Source organism: Lepidochelys olivacea (genome assembly GCF_965140295.1).
Source record: "Lepidochelys olivacea isolate rLepOli2 genome assembly, chromosome: 8".
Lineage (NCBI taxonomy): Eukaryota > Metazoa > Chordata > Testudines > Cheloniidae > Lepidochelys > Lepidochelys olivacea.
Genome location: NC_140418.1, coordinates 59,565,440 through 59,587,562, shown reverse-complemented (window position 1 = coordinate 59,587,562; position 22,123 = coordinate 59,565,440). Strand labels below are relative to the sequence as shown.

Below are 22,123 nucleotides of genomic sequence, written 5' to 3'. Positions count from 1 at the left end.
TTACAAAATAGAATAAATAATACAATAATCACCGTCTCCACCCCCCTTATGTGAGCTGTTGCCCTGGTTATCATCTGGTGTGAGTTTGCCTTGTTTTACATAGGTTCCCATCCTGCCCATCTTTTCTCATACAAGGATTCCCATTCACTGAATTAGGACTCCTCATGTGGGTAAGGATTGCTCACATGAGAAAGGGTTTGCAGGAAACATAGGCCTTGGATTGTAGGCGAGTGCACAAAGGGGGAAGAGAACACAAGGAGCAAGGGGTAGTTCACTGTTCCAGACCTTGTGCTTCCTGGGCCCAATCCATGGCCATGTTAGTCAATGGGCGTCTTTGTGCTGGTTCACGACCACCAAGCCTCACCAATGTCGAATAGAGGGGGACAAACATGTCCCTCGATCTGCTTGCTATGCCCCTACTTATACATCCCAAAATGCCATTGGCCTTCTTGGCAACAAGGGCACACTGCTGACTCATATCCAGCTTCTCGTCCACTGTCACCCCTAGGTCCTTTTCCACAGAACTGCTGCCTAGCCATTCGGTCCCTAGTCTGTAGCTGTGCATTGGGTTCTTCCGTCCTAAGTGCAGGACCCTGCACTTATCCTTATTGAACCTCATCAGATTTCTTTTGGCCCAATCCTCCAATTTGTCTAGGTCCCTCTGTATCCTATCCCTCCCCTCCAGCGTATCTACCACTCCTCCCAGTTTAGTATCATCCGCAAATTTGCTGAGAGTGCAATCCACACCATCCTCCAGATCATTTATGAAGATATTGAACAAAACCGGCCCCAGGACCGACCCCTGGGGCACTCCACTTGACACCGGCTGCCAACTAGACATGGAGCCATTGATCACTACCCGTTAGATAATTTAAAGGGAGTATAGAAGAGAGGGGTGTCCAGACCTAGCCTCACTACCATGCTCCAGAGTGTAGCAGGGTATTTCTACACTTCCCATAGCAGCATGGCTTTTAGCCAGGGTAGACAGACTGACGCAAGCTCTAGTTGAGCTAGCATAACCAGGAGTTAGGTGGGCTTGTACACTGGTGGCTAGCCTATAACATCCATGCTATTTTTAGCATGCTAGCTTGAGCAGAGTTGCATGTGTCTATGTACCCAGGCAGGGAGGCACACTGCCAGCTGCAGTGCAGACATAACTACAGAGGGTCAATTCTGCATGCATTCCCTGAGTGCTTCTGAAGACATCGAGCCTGCCTCCAGACTCAATGGGCCTGAGTCTCCATTGCTCTGAGTACAAAATGGGCATATGCAGCTAACAAATCAGAATAGCAATGTTTTCATAATCACTTTGCACAGGTGCTAGGCAAAGGATAATCAAGTCCAATGCCTTTCAGAGCTGAGGGGTCTGTCCCACAGCCATATCTACTTTGCAGGCGGTGGTGGTTCATAGGCCACTACAGAACAATGTGTGGGTGAAGAGGCAAGTAAATGTAGGGGACTACACGTTTCTTTAAGATTAGCAATAGGAAGACAAAGAGAACCTCCTAATTCCTAATTTTTATAAGAGCTTTTGAAAGTACAATATTTCTCCTGCTTAAAAGACTGCACCTGAACTGGCAATATGTAACTGATTTATCTAATGCATTTGCTTATTTTAAGTGTGGCTCTTAAAATCAAGTTCCCCAACCTCATAAGTTAGGCTCCTTCTCCAAGAGATCCTAAAGTAACATAGCTGGGGTAGACTGGAAGAACAGTTGTTTGTATTACTTTTATTCTAGCTTACTTTCAGTTAGAAGAAGAGTTCAACTTAATGAACAAGCTAACAGTTCTTGTGCATCAAGATGTAGATGGAATTGGAAGTAGAAATACCTAGGGGAACAGTCTCAGACTACTGGAGACATTACAAGAACAGTTTTCTCACAAGATTCCTATCCTCAGTTATGGATTCAAGGCTCGATTGTCAGTTTACAGTCTATCCCATAGGGAGGGGCAGGAGTCATTGTGCTGCCCCTAGAGAAGCTCAGGCAGTGCTGGTAAAAACTAGCGGTAAGTTACCAGCTTCTGTGTGCAAGGAGGAAATGGGGCAATTGTGACTCCTTGCCTCAAAGGGCTGCTGCTGGGCATCTAATTTAGATACCACCCTTTACTCAGAGCGGCACCTGAAGTCACGATCTAGCCCTTAACATAGTTTTACAAAGCTTAGAAAATATCTTCATGTTACTGCATAAAGTATGCAGAATTACTCACTTTGGCTGAGATTCTTTTCACATCCATTAATTAAATAAACCTTATGTCCCCAGTCCTATCTCTTTACTTACAGTGCCTCAGCCTCACACCCCATCTGGAATTATCTTGCTTTGATCAGTTCAGCTGTGATTTGACTCCATAGTTAGGCTTCCCTGGTGCCTCTGATTACAAACAGCTTGAATTTGTATAGGAGACTGGCCTTATTTTAGATCATCTCCTAATTGAAAGACATCCAGCAAGTTCAGGAGCTTTTGTAAGAACACTTCACAAAAGGTAACACTAGAGTTCAAAAAATGTGTTTTCTCCTAAATTACACTGAAATAAATCAGGAACCTATCTACTGAAGTCAGTGGAATTAGTCTTATGTAAGAGAGGCATGTGGGAGATCAGAATCAAGCCCCACATCTCTAGTGCAGAGTTTGCTACAGCTTTGCACACTGATGTGAGAATTAAATTTGGTACAAGCTATCGTCTAACTCACTTTAACACTCAGCCATGAAGAAATGTAACATGCCTTAAGTTCTTGGGCTGATAAAGCCTTTAAGGAATCCCTTGCTATGGAAATGACACCAAATTTTTTGCTGTACTGGTAAAATATTTGTAGCAATACTTTTAGCTGATAAAATGAGAGAATGTTGCATTGTCAGCATACAACATATACAACCTGCCGATTTGGATGGGAATTTCATTAAACAAACTCTTAATGCCGTAGCTTGTTTTGTATAATGTAGCAAATGGTTTTCCATTCCCTCACCATTAGGTAACAGAAACCCGGACTGGTCCTCTTGGCTGCAGTAACTATGACAACCTAGATTCTGTCAGTTCTGTTCTGGTTCAGAGTCCTGAAAATAAGATTCAGTTACAAGGTACGTAGGTGCAATTTTGTTAAATATCCTCCTGTTCCATAAAAAAATATTTTCTCTTTTAACTTTTGCTGCCTTCGTAAAAGGTCATTTCCCTAATTTTTGTCCAATAAGCACATTCTGGACAAAGTGAAGGAAGTGTCAGTAACTCATGTTGTGTTTGAACTAGAAACAAAGTTGGTACTAACCAGAAAATAATGTAAGTCTGTTAACATTTTACAGCCTTATTTAACAATCAATCATGAATGCACTCTTTACCCACCGAAACTGCCAAAGTGTACACTGAACAGGAAATGAAATGTAAACCCCTTAGTACATCCTGGCTCATTTTGAGTAGTCCCAACTGAAATTGATGGGACTATTTGAAGAGTAAAGGCCAGAGTTTTAAAGGTATGTAGGTGCCTAAAGATGCAGATGGGCACCTGGAGCTGGATTTTCAGAAGTATTTAGTTGCCTAATGAGATTTTGAAAAGAAAATAAGCTTGTTAGGCACTTACTTGCAATTAAAATCAGTGGGAGTTAGGTACCTATCTGCTTCTTCAGGTGCTTAAATATCTTTAAAAATCTTGGCCATAGTGTCTATGGCAAAAGTACCCAAACAGGTTATGTGCCTAACTCCCATTAAAATCCAGGAAACTGAGGCATCTATCCTACATAAGCACTTAAGAAAATCCCATTAGGTGCTTATGTGCATCTTTAGGTGCTTAAATGCTTTGAAAAATCTACTCATACCTAAAACCCCACATCAGCAAAGGTGGCAGAATCTAGCCATTAATCATTGCTTTTATCAGTTACACAAGGGGTACTGTGTATAGAGGCTCAGTATTATTGCAGCTAACAGACCCAATTGTAGTTTCTTTCCAGTTGCAAGAATTCTGGATAATTACATATATTAAAAAAAACAAAGAAGATGTATTTAACTGTGAAAGTGTGTATTGCACTTTCACTTTTCCAGAACAAGGGGTGGGATTTTCAAAAGCACGAAAATAGGAGCTCAAAGAGATTTTTTTCAAGGGCAGGGGCACTTAGAGTAGGCCCAATCACGTGAGTGGGATTACTTGGTGTGTAAAGGGAGCAAGATTTGGCTCATTTTGCAAATTAAGGCTCCAGCCCTGCAAACACTTGCTGCTAATGTAATGTCTACACATGCAAGTAGCACCCCTAATTTCCACCGAAATGCTCAATTACTACTTGTATTAAATGTTTGCAGTATCAGGCCATAAATTGGCAGAACATAATATAAAAAGTGTTTTTCAGTTATCAAGATAGACTATCAGGATTATTTTATCTCCCTGTTGAATATGTCCACATTCTTTTTTCTCTTACGTCTGTCTCGCTAGCAGTTTATGAGGACATTAAGGAGAGCATAGGTTAAACATCATGTGATATCTTTTTTTTAAGGCATAAAACAATTTGATAGATGATGTTATTTACATGGAGGCTCATCTCTTCCACTGGGTCTGCAGAAATAATTTGCCATTTTGGAATGTTCTTTGATAACTCACAGTTGTCAATAAAATGGTTATTATGTCAATGAAAGACAGATTTGATACATGCCATTGGATTACATTAAAAATCGTAATGTTATTGCTGCTTAAACTATTTTATATTTAATCATGTTGAACAAAGGATTGCCTACTGAGATTTTCTTTTCACTTTGCAACTTCAAGGCTTTTCAGAAGTATGTCGATATGTTTACAATCATGCCTAAGTAACAGCTGAGTTTTACATGATTTGACATGAGGTAGAGGACCAGTAAAAAGACAGCTGGTTTTAGCAATGGCATCAGTGTTCTCAAACCATTGTGGTATGGCTTTCTACTTGCAAAATTTTACAATATTATTATTATTTACTAATGTATTAAAAACAAGAAAGATTTTCCTGTGAACTTGAACAAGCTCCTGTATAGTAGAGGCATATGTAACAAATAACCTGTTATCTATGGATTATGATACTCTTATTCACATTGAAAAGCAATTTGCTCCACAAGTATTCCTGTTGATTCCAGTCAGACTGCTCATGGAGTTAGATACTTTTCAGTGTAAAAGTATCACGGTCTGACCCCAAATCTTTGGCAAAAGATTAATATTAATAAGGTAGCTGGCTGTATTTTATTGTTGCTGTTTAATACTGTAGCTAGCATGACTGACAGCCATAACTAAATTAGAATTCAGTAATTACCATATAATCATGCTCATTGGCATCATGCAAATGCTACTCCATTATTATAAAAGTAGATCTTAATTTCCAGTTGCAAGAATTCTGGATAATTACCTATATTAAAAAAACAAAGAAGATGTATTTAACTGTGAAATTATTATTAACTGTATTGCACTTTCACTTTTTCAGAACAAGGGGTGGGATTTTCAAAAGCACCAAAATAGGAGCTCAGGGAGATTTTTTTCAAGGGCAGGGGCACTTAGCCCCAACCCCCACTGACTTTCAATGAGAGTTTGGGGCCTACCCCCAATTTGTGCCTCTGAAAATTTACCCTACAAGTCTCATTGACCTTCAGCAGGACTTGTGCTCCTAACTCAATTTTGAAAATCCCTTCCAAGACATACCAGCCAGTTTGGTGATAATCATTTTGGTCCTGGTCTAATATCTCTTGAAGTCAACAGGAATCCTGGAAAAATGGATCTGGCCCTATGGGCCCAATCCTGCAAGGTGCTGAGTGTGTCCCCTTGAGGCACTCCCAGTGAGAACTGGGTTCTCAGCACTTAATAAAACAGATAGCAAATCTTCAATTTTATTTTGTGCACCATCATAGAAATACAGTTGGCAATGAATCATCGTACATATATTTTTGCAGCATACTATTAAGACACTAAACACCTACATTAAAAGGATAAAAGAATGAAGCATACGCATAGGAAATAAAAAGTGGGGGGGGGGGTTAGCTCATAGTTTCTGTTCTTCCTCATTTGTCTTCACAGCTTCATGGACAGATAATTGGAATACATTAGACATTACGTTGTGAAAAGGAAACAACAAAAATGTACTAAAGCTAGCATGTGACTGCACACTTTTTCCCCTGATTGTTTCCCTTTCCCCCTTGTCCTTTGTAATTGGTTTCTCTACATCCATTTTTCCAAAGTTTACATTAACTGCTTATATCAAGATTGTAATTTCACAGCATTTTTTTGCTGCAGAAAAGCCCTTCTGACTCTGGCTATTTACTCATCAATTCTTAACCAGGTGAGGTTGATATAATCCATCCCACCACCCTTTTTTTTTCCTGACAGTCTCCTCAGAAGGAAAGTTCTCCAGTAAGCCCTCTATCTGGAGAGCATAGATTACTAGGATTGATATTCTGAACTCAGATGGAAATAAGGAATTCATCTGAGGTTAAGCCTTGAGAGAGGAAAAATACTATATAGTGGGAATGCTAGACAGAAAGGTCAATTGACCTAATTAGGCCACATAGTTCCCTTCTGTACCTAAAATGTTACTTTGTCACTATGATATGTAGATTTCTGAATCTGTTTGGGTCAACCCTATCTCACATTTCAATGAGATTATTCCTATTTTATTTTCTGAAGGTCTTCAGCTCATCCTGCCTGAATATCTGCAGGAGCGTTTTGTGCAGGCAGCTTTGAGTTATATTGCCTGCAATTCAGAGGGGGAGTTTATCTGCAGAGATAATGATTGCTGGTGTCAGTGTGGCCCCAAATTCCCAGAGTGCAACTGTCCGTACATGGACATTCAAGCCATGGAAGAAACCCTGCTTCGCATAAGTGAAACCTGGAATGCTTACAACAGCGAATTTGAAGAGTCAGGTGTGATCTTTTTAAATATTTGTATTTGTGTTACTGAATATCACAGAATTTCCTTAACAATGAGGGGTGAGCAGTCCCTTTGAAGCCCCTGGGACTATGTATGTGCTTAAAGGTAAGCATATCCTTCAGTGCTTTGCTGGATCTGTGCCTTAGTTATTATAACTCCTTGATCCCTATAGGACAAATGCTACCCCAACCTCCAACAGGTGGTGAGGGCAGTGGAATTGGTTTTGGATTTGGGCCGGCTGCTCAGAGAATACTTATCTCCTGTAAGCGATGAAGCCCAGCTCCGTGAGGGCCCTTTCCGTGGCAGTGTGAATGAATATATGGGAAGGGGAGGAGACAGATGGGAGAAGGGTCAGCATTGGCCAATTCACTGTTACACAGATTCTCGTTCTGCAGCAGAAATACACTAGAACTGCAGCTGCCACTAGAGCCCACCTCTGCTCTGCAGCCTTAGGTGGAAGATTCCTTCCACACTTCCGACCCCCACGCTGCTGTTGAGATACACAGTACCCAGCTGGGATATTTGGGTTGAGCACTGGGGATTGGATTTGCCCCTAAATTAACATGGACCTGATGAATCATCCGTGTAAGAATTGGTACTCCAAACACTTCTCTTCAATCCCATGAGGACTGTTTAAACTGGACTAGTTCCATCTCATTCCCCCACCACATTCTGTGTAACACTGGCTTTCTTCAAAACATCAGGGTTTGTTTCACACACCATTTCCCTCCTTCTCATCCCCAGGACTTCCAGTCCCATAGAGAATGGAAACTGCAGGTAAAATTGGCTTCTGAACAACTGTTTTCACAACTCATTCACTCAGTATTATCAGGACCAGCTGTCTAGCCAGCTGGCAGAAAAGGAAAGGAGAGCTTGGGGAAAAAAATATCAGTCAGAAAAATAGAAGTGAAGGTATGTAAGGGAGGAGTAGAGAAAAGTGGAAATTGTAGAATGAAATAAAATGTATGGGAGACAGGACCGAGAGGAAAAAAAGCAAATGCAAGAACAGGAAACGGGGAAAAAGACTGAACACTAAAATGCTTGCTTATAAATGGGGGTGGATGGGGGAATTTATAAGTACTATGTTTTGTTGTAATGAAAAATATCCTAATTTCTCTTTTGAGGCCGGGAAATTCAAAGCTGTTAATCATCCAACTCCCACTGACTTTCAATAGGATTTGGATGCCTAATTCTCTTAGGCTCCTTTGAAAATCTCAGCTCAAGGCCCTAGCACTGGTCCTGCACCTGAACTGAGGATGTGGACCATGGAGTTCTGAGAGGATGCCATGAATCAACCATTGTTTAAAATATTCATATATTTGTTGTTTTTTTATAAAGCATCCTTCTTTGAAATTCCTCCATTTTGACACATTTTACATTTCTGAAATCACACCTTCACTTAGAACATTATACATCAGTACAATTACATTGTAGGTACTGACAAGATGTAGTTTTGCCTATCCATATAGTGTCCTGTTTGAATGGGAGGTGATATTGGTTAGCAATTCAAGAATGTCAGATGAAGCCATCTCATAACATCAAGTGCCTTGATGCATCACTGTCTGAGAATATTCTCTTTTGAGCTGCATTTCATCTAAAGATGACTGCACTTCTTTGAGTGTCCACTCTTGGCACATGTGCTGACTCGTGCCAATGAATGGTAGAGCCTTCTACTAGTAGTGTCTGTTAGAGTTCTTGTGCATCCCATCTAGCTCCTCCCCTCAAAGCTCTAGCATGTTAGGTTAGAATTAAGTATTTGTAGTTAGACAGTTATAGTTACCATTGATAGCAGATCCAAAACCCAAGAAGTATGGGTTCAAGAGATGCACTCCATGTCGTGTTGTCTTCCCAGCATTGGACACTCTCACACTCTGTCTGAAGTGCTTTGGAGAAGAGCTTTCTCCTTCTACCTGCAGAAACTTCACAGAACGAGCTAGAGGCAAGAGGCAAAATAGCATTCAGTTCCTCTTACTACAGGAAGCCGCATCAGTTATATCTTCCAGGTCAGAGATTTCTGAGGCTCCTGACAAAATGGATAAGAGGCCTGAATCAGCTCCAGTACCCTACAGTTTCAGGAAGCCTTCTAGTCTAAACTATCAGCATCTAGCTCTAAAAGACTGGCACTCCCTGATTAACCCCACAGATCTGATTCCTACAAGGGTACAAGCCCATGATGGAAACACGTCTGGGCAATTACCAATCTGTGACTAAAACTCCAGATCCAAAGATCTGAAGAAGGGGAAAAAAAAGCCAAAACGAAACACTTGTCAGTACCTGGGGCCACTCCCCATACTGGGGACTCAGTCTCCCGGACCAAGAGCATGCAGAGCTGAAGACCTCCAGGGACTGGAGTCATAAAATATGGAGTCATCTGACCATCCTTTTATGTCAGTTGTTGGATCTGAATACTACCCCGGCACCAATACTGTCTGTTGTTATAACTGCACAATTTTACTCCAAACTGAACTCCTCAGATTTTGTTGGATCTTTGCAGAGACAAGGGAAGAGATGCATGGATAATGAAGCCTGCAGTGTCTCTCCCTGCTCACAAGAAACAAAAGGTAGATACTTCACCACCTGGGTTGTCACTTATGCTTCCCCTCCACCCTGCCCCGAAGACCTACTTTCTCTTGTAGGGGAGCTGTATCACCTCTTTTGTAGATTCCCCATGTCAGTGGTATCTCCAATTGTCACCTTGTTGGATCTGGGATGTTTACATGTCCCACTAGCTGAAATTGGTAAAGATCAGTGCAGAGCTCAATGCATGCTTTTACTTAGCATTATGTGATAGATATCTAAACTGGACCAGATGCCCATTTTGGCAGATCAGTTCTTCAATCTTTATTTAACTTAAGGCTTTTTACCCCTCATCCTACTCTGATTACCATTGGCTAAGCCTTCCCAAGGGTGGGAATATGCAGAGGACACTTGAAGAAGAAAATAAGGTTATTTATTTGAAGCAGGTTCTTTGAGATGTACTCTGCATATCCACTGTTCCAACCCTCCTTCCCCTTTGAGGAGCATTAGTTTTGTTAATGGTGGAAAGCCCTGAGGTGCATTAATGGTGGGAAGAACTGAGATGACCACTGCTACAGTGCTCCCTTTAATAGCCCCATCCTGATAATGTGCTGGAGTGATAAGGGGAGTGGCGAGAGGGGGCCTCACAAGTGTTCTAACAGTAGAAGACTGTACCATTCAGTACATATTCCAAGTGTGGGAATATGCAGAGTCCATCTCAAAGAACCTCAGTTTCAAGTAAGTAACATCCCTTTTTGTTTGTCTCAGACTGTAAATGTGTTAAAAGCTGCTACATATCATATCTCTTATGGTACCATGTTGATTTTGCTGCTGAATATTTAGGTCAATGACAAGTTTCCCAGTAAAAGTAATTGTCTTTCCATGGCCTCTATGGTATTACAATTTTTTTCTGTTGCTGCATCTTACCCAAGCAGTATTATTTATACTGCAATAGCACCTAGAAGCTAAACTCATGGACTGGGACTCCATTGTGCTAGCTTCTGTACAAAGACTGTTCTTGCCCCCAAAATAGCTTACTATCTAAACACCTCTTCTCCCTTTGTTGAGAACAATAGAGTGACTTCATTTAATAAGGCAGAGATTCATCAATGTGGTTATGAATAGATACTTTCCCCTGGATGTTAACCAACAGGAATGTTTTGGTTAGTTATTTATCAGTTGTCTATTTTAATAAATAATGCCAATGAGAATTACTGAACATTAATGGGCAGTATCCATCTAAAACTACATGTGGTATTCTCGGGGGAGGGCAGCCCCTTATACCAGGCCAAGAGGAATACTGGATAGAAAGACAGCTAAAACTTAGCTTCAACTCTACTCCATGGAGTTTATTGGTGTTACTAGAGAGAAGAAGACAGCTGCTTTAAATAAGATCCCTGAGTCACACACAGTTAAGTTTCACTGCAGCAGTAACGACCTTGGGCAGTCCACCATGAAGGAGAAGATCATTTCCCTAAACAACATGGATGCTTGAGAAGATCTTTGTGCCCCATTTGAGCTGTGATAAGCTGAGTATAAAACCTGTTTTTCTATGGACTGAGCAATACACAATTGAAAAATACCCAGAGCTCAATAGCACCTTCCCAGCCCATCAGATGCAATCAGTGTCATCTCTCAGCTAAGGGAGAGCTTGGCTGAAGTCTGAAAGTAGATGAAGAGCAACTCACTGAAGCGACATCCAGGAAATATTGAGTGAGGGGAGAGGGATGCCATTTTGAACAATGCAACACCTTTATAACCCTTATATCATCACTCATCATTGAGGGAATCTGGCCAGAGATTATTAAAACAGTTTATAGCTTTAGTATTCAGCTGGACTTTTCACCACTTATGTATAGTGAAAGCTATGACTGCAAATATATCCCTTTTTAATGAATATCTGGAAAGCGGGCTACTCAATCCCCATCAAATTCAGACTTAGCCACAAATCTATAAAAGTCTAGCCTTATAGTTTTTCAGTATCTCAGAAAGAGGTTACTAAACATATCAATAGGACAAGAAAGAAGTAAAACCCACTCACGGTGTGCTCTCAGGGTGCAGCGATCATAATGTCAAGGGAAAAATCGGTAATAGTGGAGCACTACATTTATAAAAAATTGGCAATTCAACTATATTTAAAATTATATTGATCTGCATGTCAGTTTAACATTAACACAGCATGTTGGTAATTATTACTAGGCTTATTCCTTAAACAATATGAAAGTAAATACATTATTAATAGGATTTCCATTAAACTATTTCTCTCGACCCCTCACACACCTTTCTTGAATTTATTTCAATAAATGTAGACAATATAGTGAGATCTGAGCATCTAAATCCCTTAGGGAAGCTTTGAAAATCTCTGCCTTACATTTTTAGAATATTTTGTGTAAAGATATATACTGAAAGCAAGGACAACTTAGGTGAAAAATGTTGTCCTGCATTGGGTACTTTTCTGAATCGGGGGGAAAAAAAAAGTGACAGTGTTTGACAGAAGATGGTGGAGTTTCTATGGGGAATGACAAAGTCTGCATAAATCATATTACTTTTTGAAAAGCCCGTCCAACAGAAATTTCACTTAATGTCTCAAATTTCTATTGAAACTGGTTATTATGAGACATTATGAATGCTTTGGATATTCTGAAACATGGGAGATATTATTTAATACATGTTAATAGCATATTTCAGGAAAAACTATTATAAATGAAGAGGCCATTTTAAACAGCTCACATTTAATTTCCCTGCAGCAAATAAGGAAAATTCCTGTAGTCCTTCCTCAGGCCAACATCCCATTTTAATGGATTTGAGGGCACAAGCGGGTGGAGAGGCCTTTTATTTTCTTGTCCTAATGAGCCTAGACTCTAAATAAACAAGACAATGATGATGGGAGTGAAAATGACTTGTCCAAGGTCATACAGCATATCATTATTGAATTAAAGATTAGAACCTAGGCTCCTTTCAGTCACAGCCCAATGTGCTTCCCCTGTGTGGGTTTTCTGTACACAAAACGGATTTTATCCAGTGTTATTTATGTAACTCAAATCCAGGTAAACATGAGTATGTGAGTTTACGAGTTTTCTAACTCCCCTGATTTCCACTCCTCTTTAGTTTAAATATATAACAAACGTGTCTTCAAACAGAGAAACTCTGCCACATAAACAGATCTGTAATTGCTGTTGAGTTCAACAGGGGTCACACACATGTATCCATGGCCGGAATTTGTCCTAAAGAATAAGACTGCAAACAGTCTCTTTAAGACTACCTGTCTGCTGTCAATGTTCTCTCTCCTTTTGTCTGTTTCAGATAAAACAACTAAAGGGTAGATTTGGAGATTTTCAAAGCCATAAAATACCAGTTCAATGCCATTTGTGCCTTTGAAAATCTCCATCTGGATTTCTAGTACTAATGAATTAAAAAAAAAAAACCCTCAAAATGCTTCTCTTAGCTCCACTGCCCCCTAAGAAAAGTAGAGCACTTAACATGTTTTCTCCTAGATAGAATTTTAAGGCCCAGTTTACCAAAATGTATATGTGAGAATTTAAGTACAGTTGAAAGTCAAATTTGTAGATCCATACTGCAGTTGCACAGGCATATAGCCAGTTACTGTGTATATCTAACAAACCTCTTGCAGACACAGATAACAGATTGGTGCATACAATCATGTTAAATGCACACCAAATTAGGTGATTAATTAGTGTACACATTATTGGAAAAAATCAGGTAGGCACCCCTCAGCTGTGGATGATTTTCCATGAACAATTCATAGCTAGCAGCAATTTGTCCCTAGGAGAATGACGATTAATAAAGATTTGGTAGGCTAACAAAATTCAAATATGAAATGTCCCAGTCATTGTTATGTGTAGATTTAATTTAACACAGTCTTTTCTGGCATCTTACAAGAACTCAAATCCCATTTTGGGCAATGAACGTTTCCAATAGCATATTACTTTTCTCACAGTGTCCTTCGCTGGCTTTATCATTGTAGTTTTCCTCCAGAAACTCAAAACACAGTTAGGTCTTTGAGTTTCATGTAGCCACTTAATATCAGAAAACATACTGTGTTTTCACCCAAAGAATTGGCAGCTATTTTGAATTGTTTACTCTAAGCCATCTGCTTATTCCTTATCATGTCTTATACACACAGCCATATCTTCTGGCCTTCAGACTTAGCTACCACCCTTCCAAGATGAGCAGCTGTTTTCTTAACAAAAATTCATGCTGGAACTGTTCATCCTGAATTCTTAGTACATTTTGTTAGTGTCTCAAGGACCTTGGCTAAATTCATGTTTAAGCACGATCCTCCAGGAGAAGAATATTCTAAGAAGCTGTATTTTAACAGTGGCATAAAGAGTGCTTTTGGTCAAAACAAAGCCATGTTTCATATATCCCATTTTTATGTACAATAACTTGTAGCTATTCTGAAGTTATGCCAGCTACAAATGGTTTTAAAAATTGTCCAGTGTCACCTGTACTTATTATAACATTCAGGAAAGCACTTAAGCACACACATAATTTTCAGCACAGAACCTATCCCATTGACACCCATGTGCTCAAGGACTCCATCCAGTATCCACTGATGTCCACAAAAAGACACCAAGTGGTGCTGAGTCAGTCCCCAGAGCTTTGATGGACTGGGATTATAATAAGCAAACTCACTTTACTGTGTGACTGTCATACCAACATGACAAATACTATTTGTGAAGACGACATTGTTAACAGTGCATTACTATTTTAAAAGGCTTTTTGGACTCTCTTAAGCAAGAATAAAAAATATCCCATGTAAAGAAGGATTGTAAGTATTCTGCTATATCAGCTACTAGATCTGTAGAATAAATGAGAAGTCACCCTTTCCAGAGGGAGTCTTTGTGAGGGCATACAAAAGTCAGGTCATGACCCACTGAATGCCTTAAAATCCATGGAGACTCCAGGGAATTTTTGTAAATGGCCATACCCTCTGCATTACTCCCTGGCCCACATTCCCTGCTGGCAGCAAGGTTTACTGAGCAATCTGCTCATTGCTGCACCCTCTTCCACATCACCCCATTCGATGGGCAGACATCGCAGAATAAGAGTTAATATGACAATTAGCATAATCAGCTTTTGCCCGAATTTCTGACAAATGGGTGGTTTCATCATGAGGTCAGATTGCATAGTGCACCACCATCCCCCGCAAACAAACACCTGCAGAATCCCAGTAGTAATTTGATTACATGGATGATCTTTTGCCATCTTAGAGGGAAGGAGTGATGATGTTTCTTTAGGATTCTCCACTCTTTCCTTCCATGTTCATTGCCCGGTTTTGGCTGGTACTTGTACCTATTGGATTTCCTCCCCACCTCAGACCATAATGGATTATTTTATTCATAGCAGGTAAGTACCAGTAAGTTGACGCCTACCTCCACATTGTCTGGAGAGGTGAGGGAAAAAAAGACCTGAGCAGGGGAGAGAAGGGCAGGATCCTGTACTGCCTGTGCTTTAATCCTGCCCTAGGTGTGGGCTGAGTGTCTTTGAAAAGCCGGCCACTTCACTGAGCTGCCTGAATTGGAGCAGAGCTTTTTTTGAACATTTAGCCCCAATATTAGATGCTGAGCCCTTTGAAAAGCTAAACCCATGATCACTGGGGCAGGAGCAATCTACCTATATTTGTACAGTAGTTAGTGGAAGAAAGATCCTTATCAAGATGTATTTTAATTTATAACAATAACTTAAGATAGATTTGAGTGGTGCCCCAAGCAGAAAATTTTCTATAGTAACACAGAACTGTACAACACCTAGCAACATCCCATATAAATTGCTTCAAACCACTGAGCACTTATATTTAAAAAGTGTTACCAAAAGATAGTGACAATTTTCCACAAAATTCACTGAAATAAAAGAAACGTACTGGTACTTCTTAGTGTATGCGCAACGTGCCTCAGGTGGCACGTGACCAGGATTCATCACTGAATCTGGTCCGCTGACTGGATCATCATCTTCCCTGGTCTGGGACTGGTACTGACAGGGAGTGCGACATGAATGCTGATGCATGTGGGCTGCTCCGTGGCATTTAAGTGTGTTGCCCTGATAGCAAGGGATTAGACGCAATGACCTGTGAGCTCCCTTCCAGTCCTAGCTTCGTAAAAGAAAATTACATTGACTATCGTAAATTAATTGTTGACACTGCACTGCATGTTTTAAAATAATAATAAAAAGGAAGACCGTTCAAGAAAACAAAATATGAAGATGTGGATAGCAGGATTATTAAGATTATGAAAATTGTGACATATCCTCAGATATATACCAGTTTCATAATCATGTTTTAAGTTATTTATAACTTCTGAAAACCTGAAAGTAAAATCTTTTTCCATCCTGATATTTTATTTTCATCCTGTGCACATGCACAGAATGCTTACTTTCTCTTTATTTTTTCTTTCCTTGTAAGTGAGGCTGTTGGTGTTGAAATTCCCCCTTAAGAAACAAATGTCATTTTGTGTGTTTGTTTTGAAAAGGATGTGGGGGGAAAAGAAAGGGGAAGAAGTCCACAAAGAATTATAGAGACTTAGCTCAGTGATCAAATGATAAGTAAACATTTTTGAATTATATCCTTTTCAGTCTCTATGCATTCAATAGGAATATAGAAAAGTTAATTTTACTGTTTATAAAAGATATCAGAAGTCATATTTTCAAAGCCACTTTGAAAAAGGCCACTGCAAAACATTTCCCAGGCAAACATGCTTTAACTGTCAAGATACAGAAGTAGTACGTGTGCATATACAGTGGATAGGTAGCTTACCACTCTGCTTGAGCTCAAGCGATCAGGCAAAGCCAGCCCTGAAACTTGCTTAAATGAGCCTGTGGTGAGTAGTCCTACTGAATTAATTGAGATGATATGTGTGCTACATGTTAAACATTTGCTTAAATGGATCAGGGCCACAGTATCTTGCAGGTGTGTGCCCATTAAAACATGTATTGTTTTCCCTCACAAATGTGTGGTTATGCACAAATTTAGAGGCCAGAGTGTGGCCATTTTGTAAATTTGGCCCTTTATAACTTGAAAGGTGAACCTTTGAAAACTTTTATTGGCATGAACAAAACTGGGAATGAAACTAAAGACAATTCTGTGGACAAGAATTTCCCTGAAAGATTGTGCAAACACTTCAGGAGCAAACACACAAATTTAAAGTTTTGCTCTCTGCAAAAACTCCTACATGACACTTGAAAATGTGCTTGGCACAGATGTTTGTGAAAGAAAAACTCAGTGTCTGCAGAAAGCAAAACAAAAGGGGCATGAACATCGCTAAAATCAACTGCTTTTAAAATTTGAATAAATCTTTGCTGAAAATCTTGTTCATTATGAGCCCAGCTTCCATCTTAGCTGTGATTGAAATGTATTATTACAGCTGCATTGCTTTTTATGTTATTTCTTTAAGTCCCTTGAGTCAATGGATTTAGGCTGCATAAAGAATATCTGAAACAGTGCATAATTCCTTAATAACTGCTGGATTTCCTGTTGCTGAACAGTGATGTGTTTTGTAAATAGTGATACATGATCATCAGAAGAAATGAAAACACTGAAAGATTTATCTGAAATGGAGGGCTAGATCCTCGGTTGATGTAAATCAGCATAACTCCCCTGAAGTCAATAAAGCTATTCTGATTTACACCAACCAATGATCTACCCTGAAATTATATATTTTCAAATCTTTGAATTATTAACACCCTCTTCCTGAAAACATCTTGTCTAAAAGAATGGGATTTAAAGGGAAAAGGAAATTCATTAGGAGACTCTAGTAGAAGGGCCAATCCTACTTATTATTGAATTAAATGTCAGTAAAGTTAAAGTTCATGTATCTTTCATTTTTGTGGACAGTGTTTGCATCTCGAACAATCCACATAAATCAACGGAAGAGAATGGCTCTGATGTGTCTGGTCCTATTTTTCAGAGGACGATTTAGGGAATTATCTATTATTAGTGTGGTGAACTTGTCTACTGTATTTTGGGAATAACAAAATGCCACACTATTTTCAGACACCATCTTGGATATGCTGTTTCATCTAAGACCAACATAAAAGTTTTCAGGGGTTGATTCTCAAAAGCTCTAATGGTAGTTAGGTGCTGAGCACTCACTGAAAGTCAATGAAGTTTAGATACCTAATTGCCATTTGTGCCTTTGAAAATCTGCTCCTTAAATCCTCTTGTCAATTACAGAAGCCTGAAAATGAACCATAATGTATACTTCCAAACAACATGGTTCACAAAATCATGCTCTAATATTTTAAAGCACATATTTCTACAGTCTTGTAGAGATTTGTCATTAAGCCAATTATAATGATAAAGTAGTTGCTAAAGTCAGAGTAATAATAAATGAGTGCTTTAATTTGTAAAAAGCAAATATAGGATCAGCCTTGTTGGTGATCACCAGGTAAGCAGGTGAATCACTCTCTCAATTTGAGAGAAAGGTGTTTTGTTGTTGACTCCTATCACAACAAAGGAGGTTCTGGGTAAAATGGTAAAACAACAGCATGGAGGAAGATTATGTTTAGTGGAGTGAGATTTGCGCTAAGGCTCACTTTCAATAGGCAAATCCCTGCTGTTTCTATAGAGGTTCTTATCCCACCCTCATCTCTGTAGTATCTCAGCTTCTTCCAGTACTGCATTATGCAGTGTGACTAACATCACCTGTTGTTCTCCCATCCTCTCCATTAAGGAAGCACTTTTACGTGTGATTACTGTGTGTCGGATGTTTGTTGATGGATGACTCTCGTGAAGGGTCAGCAAGGCTAAATTTGGCCTATAATGTTTAGCTTTTACCATTCTTCAGTTTAGTAGAAAAATCCAGTACAATTTTGTTTTTCTTTTACTTAAAGACTACCCTCACCCACAATAAACTGTTGATATTTGCTGTTTCCTTGGGTGTAGTTTACTCTGAAAATTATCTCAGTAAAAATGGGCACCGTGGGATTCAATAGCTCAAATCAAATTAGCTCAGTTTAGATTTGGTTTTCCCCCACAGCTGCGAACCCTTCAGAGTCTGCCTGTGATGTGGACTCCAGCTTGGGTTTGTTCTTTCTCCTATATCATCACTGGTAAAAAGAGACCCTAAATTCCAAATTATGCCCTCAGTAGCTCACATGCAGCCTCATTCTCTTTAATTTGTAGTAGTCATGCTTAACATATTTCCAGATTACCTTTAGCTAACAACTAGTTTAAAATTATCTTGATATTTTCAGTATTTCATGTGCTTCCCTTGGTAGTGGGAAAGATTATATAGGAAAATGTCTGAAGGTAACTGACAAGTTTAAGATGTGCCGTTCTACAGTGTGTCCTCATTTGCACTTGTCCTATCTAATAAGAAGTAATGGGATTGTAGAAGCATTACTGAAGGCATAATTTAGAGACAGTGGGGTTGCACAGATGTCACTATGGGTACATTTTTATGTACAGTCTATTGTGCTGATGCAAAGGAAGGAGAGCACCCAGCTTAGCTTTCAGATCACAGGCTGAATTTGCAGGGCTAATAGCTAGAACTAAATACATCTCCTAGTACACTGAGCAAATTTGATCTGGAAATAGTAAGACAATGCATTTGGAATCCCACAATACTCTTTGCAAAGAAACACTTTTCTCAACAGAAGTGTTTTTGTACAGTAGCTTGATGATCCACTACTGGCTTTTCAAGTACTCCATTTTAACTGGGAGAGAAAATGCTGCATAAACTTAATAAATCAAACTTAAAATTAAAACTGGAGGGTGAAGGACTCCTTTAATCTATAAAGAAGACAGATTTAACCTTGTGCCATGATAGGTTATGTTATAATTGATTCAAAAGGGAGAAAGAATGTGTCTGTGAAAGATCCATGCGATCTCACAGTATTTAGGAGGTGTGATTACTTGCATCATTCACTCAGCGCCCACTGCCTCTCCTCTGACCAAAACAGACCAATTGTTAAATCAGAATTGGAAGCCAATTGCTATGCCAAGTGAGTCTCATTCTAAATTTTAATTGAAAGACTCATTGTGAAGAGTCTGAACTGAATCACTGGCAGTAGAAGTTCCTTGTTAAACATTGTGAATAAAGCCATTAGTCAATATGGTTCAATCCATTTGCCCCAGAGCTGTATAGCAGTGGTTCTTTTAAGATGGGGCTTAGAGCTTCAGGCTCAAGGGGAAAAAAAGCGTCAAGCCTCCTGTGTTCGTAATATAATTATTGTTTACTCTATTATCTTGCAAGGGTGTTAATTTGCCTCCCAGTAATTAGCTTCCCCATGTGGTTGTCAGGCAATTTAATCAATAGTAAGAACAGATATACCCAGATGTCATTGCTTCTGTGACCAATATTCTCTCCTCACCCCTGCGGAGGTGTCAGTGTTTTAATAAAGTGAACAGGTACAACATACAGAATTTCTTCAGAACCAATTTCTAAATTGTTCATCTCATATTCCAAAAGTGAAAGGACAGCCAATCAGACTCTGACAACATAATTGCCTCATTTTCAACCCTAAAAGCATTATGTGCTTCCTGCTAGTTTAGCACTTGGCAAATCTACTTAAAGTTATGGAAGATGTTGTTTGCTCAGATAATGCTTAAAGTACGATGACATTGTAATGAAGGAGAAGGTTTCATCTAGTATGACTCTACATTAGTCCTGTACATGGTGGACATAAGTAGTTTCTTTGAAAGCTGGTAACAAATCTCACTCTTGGGACGATTCTAATCCATTCTGGCAGCCCTGAACTCAATATTACAAGAGATGTCATTCTTGTCTTCTCTTTCCTCTTTATGGAGATTGTCTCTTGTGATTTGTCATTTCTTAATCTTTTGTAATGTATATACAATACTTCTACATTCCCTCCTCCTCTCCCCCCAGTAATCTCCCCTTCCTTTTCTAGAACTATAGTTCTGGGACAAGTCTTTCTTTCTTTTTCTTTTTTGTCTTGTCTAATTTAGGGCCAAATCCCAAAACAAAGACTGCAGGAGTCAGCCCACATGGTGCTCCCTGTAGGATCAGGGCCTTAGATTTTAATTTTTTGGAGGCAGCAGTGGTTATGCTTAAGTTTCTGGTTTTTAAGCACTATGTTAGTCTGCAACTTTATGAAAATTATATCTATGATGATAGCTGGGCAACACCCCCCTCTAAAACAAACAAACAAAAAAACCCAACAAAAACAGAATTTCCGTCCCATGGTAAATTCTGATATTTTCACATTTGTTTTCATTCCAAATTAGGACAAATAAGTCAAGACAGATTTGTCATAGAATGAAGAGTTCTTTTAAAAATCTGATTTGGAAGTGTTGAAACATTTCATTTTTGATATTGCCCATCAAAATTAAACACACATTCCCAAACAAAACATTTAATAGTGGGTTATTGAACTGAGTCCAGACATACTGTGCTGAGTGAGTGCTACTTTAAACAGCATCTGACTAAGATTTACAGTGTCTCCTGGGAGTTTCAGTTCTTGTTGTCCATGCTACCTCTCTCTCCACATTCTCTCCTATGGCTCAGGCTCCCTGTATAAATTACATATCCCATGATGCAGCTGCAACCATGTGACTCCCATGGTACACCACACTGCCAGTCTTAAGGAAACTGCAGTGCATTATGAGAGATGTAGTCTGGCCAAGATGCCCAGTTTATAGGGAAGAATGGGTGGGGCATATGGAACTGGAACTATAGCTCCTCTGAAAAACTGCACAGTTTAGACAGAAGCAGTTTAATGTCAAACTAACTTGAAATGAAATGTCTCAATTCAGCTCAGACTAAATTATATGATTCAGGTTGTACCAAACTGAAACAAAAATGTTTTGTTTTTCATAATAGAAAAATGAATAAAAGAAGAGATCAAATGGAAGTTGTCCACAGAAACTATTATATAGAAATTGCATTTTTCCAAGAAAAAAATTGTTTCAGCAGAAAACTTCCAGACACCCTAAAACAGCCATAATGTGACACATGAAATGGGCTGGAGAATTGAAATTTGGCTCAAGCAACACCAAAACTTCAAAATCTGTATTTTAAAAGGTTCAAATAATTTGGATAAACACTCCCTCTATCTTGCCTATAATCTGTTTTTCCAGGTAGCTGGTCCACAAACTTCTGATGGGTTGGTCATTTTCAAAGAGTGCTGGGTCATTCCATTCGATCAGAAGAATTGCAGTTCATCATGGAAAAGTCTAGACAGTGATTAAGGACATGCACACTTTTTAAAAAAAGCAGCCAGCCAAAAAATCTACAACAGCGAGAGGAGGAGCACCCACTCATGCCATAGTGTAGGATTACAGCAGCTCTGCCTCAACTTCTTCACCACACTCTTCAGCCTACTCCCATTATAGATGTGACTTGCCTTATGGCAAGTCATGTTAGAAAGAGTTCAGCCCCTTCCAGTGCAACAAAGTCCTTTATCTAGTGTCCAACAAACACAGAACAAAGGAACCTTTGGCCTAGCACAGTTTGGTATTCAGCCACCTTCCTCACCTTCCTTACAGAGAGTTAAGGAGGGGCAGTGGGGGGATATCTTTGGGATTACAGTGAGATTTGGAGGTTGGAGAAGAGCAGCAGGACAGAGAAATATAAGATGGTGGTTGAGAGAAGTGAAAAGGATCTGACCAGTGGTTTGTGTGAAAGATGAGAGATAGGAGAAAGATGTGAGAGTGTTCCTAACCTTTGATGAGCATCCAAACTTTGAAGATAATTTCTGAGTCAGACCTTTTCGTATTTGCATGTGACATACCATAGCAAAGGAGCTTACTGATTATCGTAGTCTATTTT

At 39.4% G+C, this 22,123-nt stretch overlaps 1 protein-coding gene across 4 annotated transcripts in view; it reads left to right on the top strand.

The window, feature by feature from the left end:
• Nucleotides 1-22,123, top strand: part of BRINP3 (BMP/retinoic acid inducible neural specific 3) — a 302,255-nt gene that overhangs the window by 213,007 nt on the left and 67,125 nt on the right. For all 4 annotated transcript variants that reach the window (XM_084637560.1, XM_084637563.1, XM_084637562.1 and 1 more), the window contains exons 5-6: nucleotides 2,969-3,074; nucleotides 6,614-6,850. In XM_084637560.1, coding sequence (XP_084493686.1) covers nucleotides 2,969-3,074; nucleotides 6,614-6,850 — 343 coding nt within the window. The remainder of the gene's footprint in view (nucleotides 1-2,968; nucleotides 3,075-6,613; nucleotides 6,851-22,123) is intronic.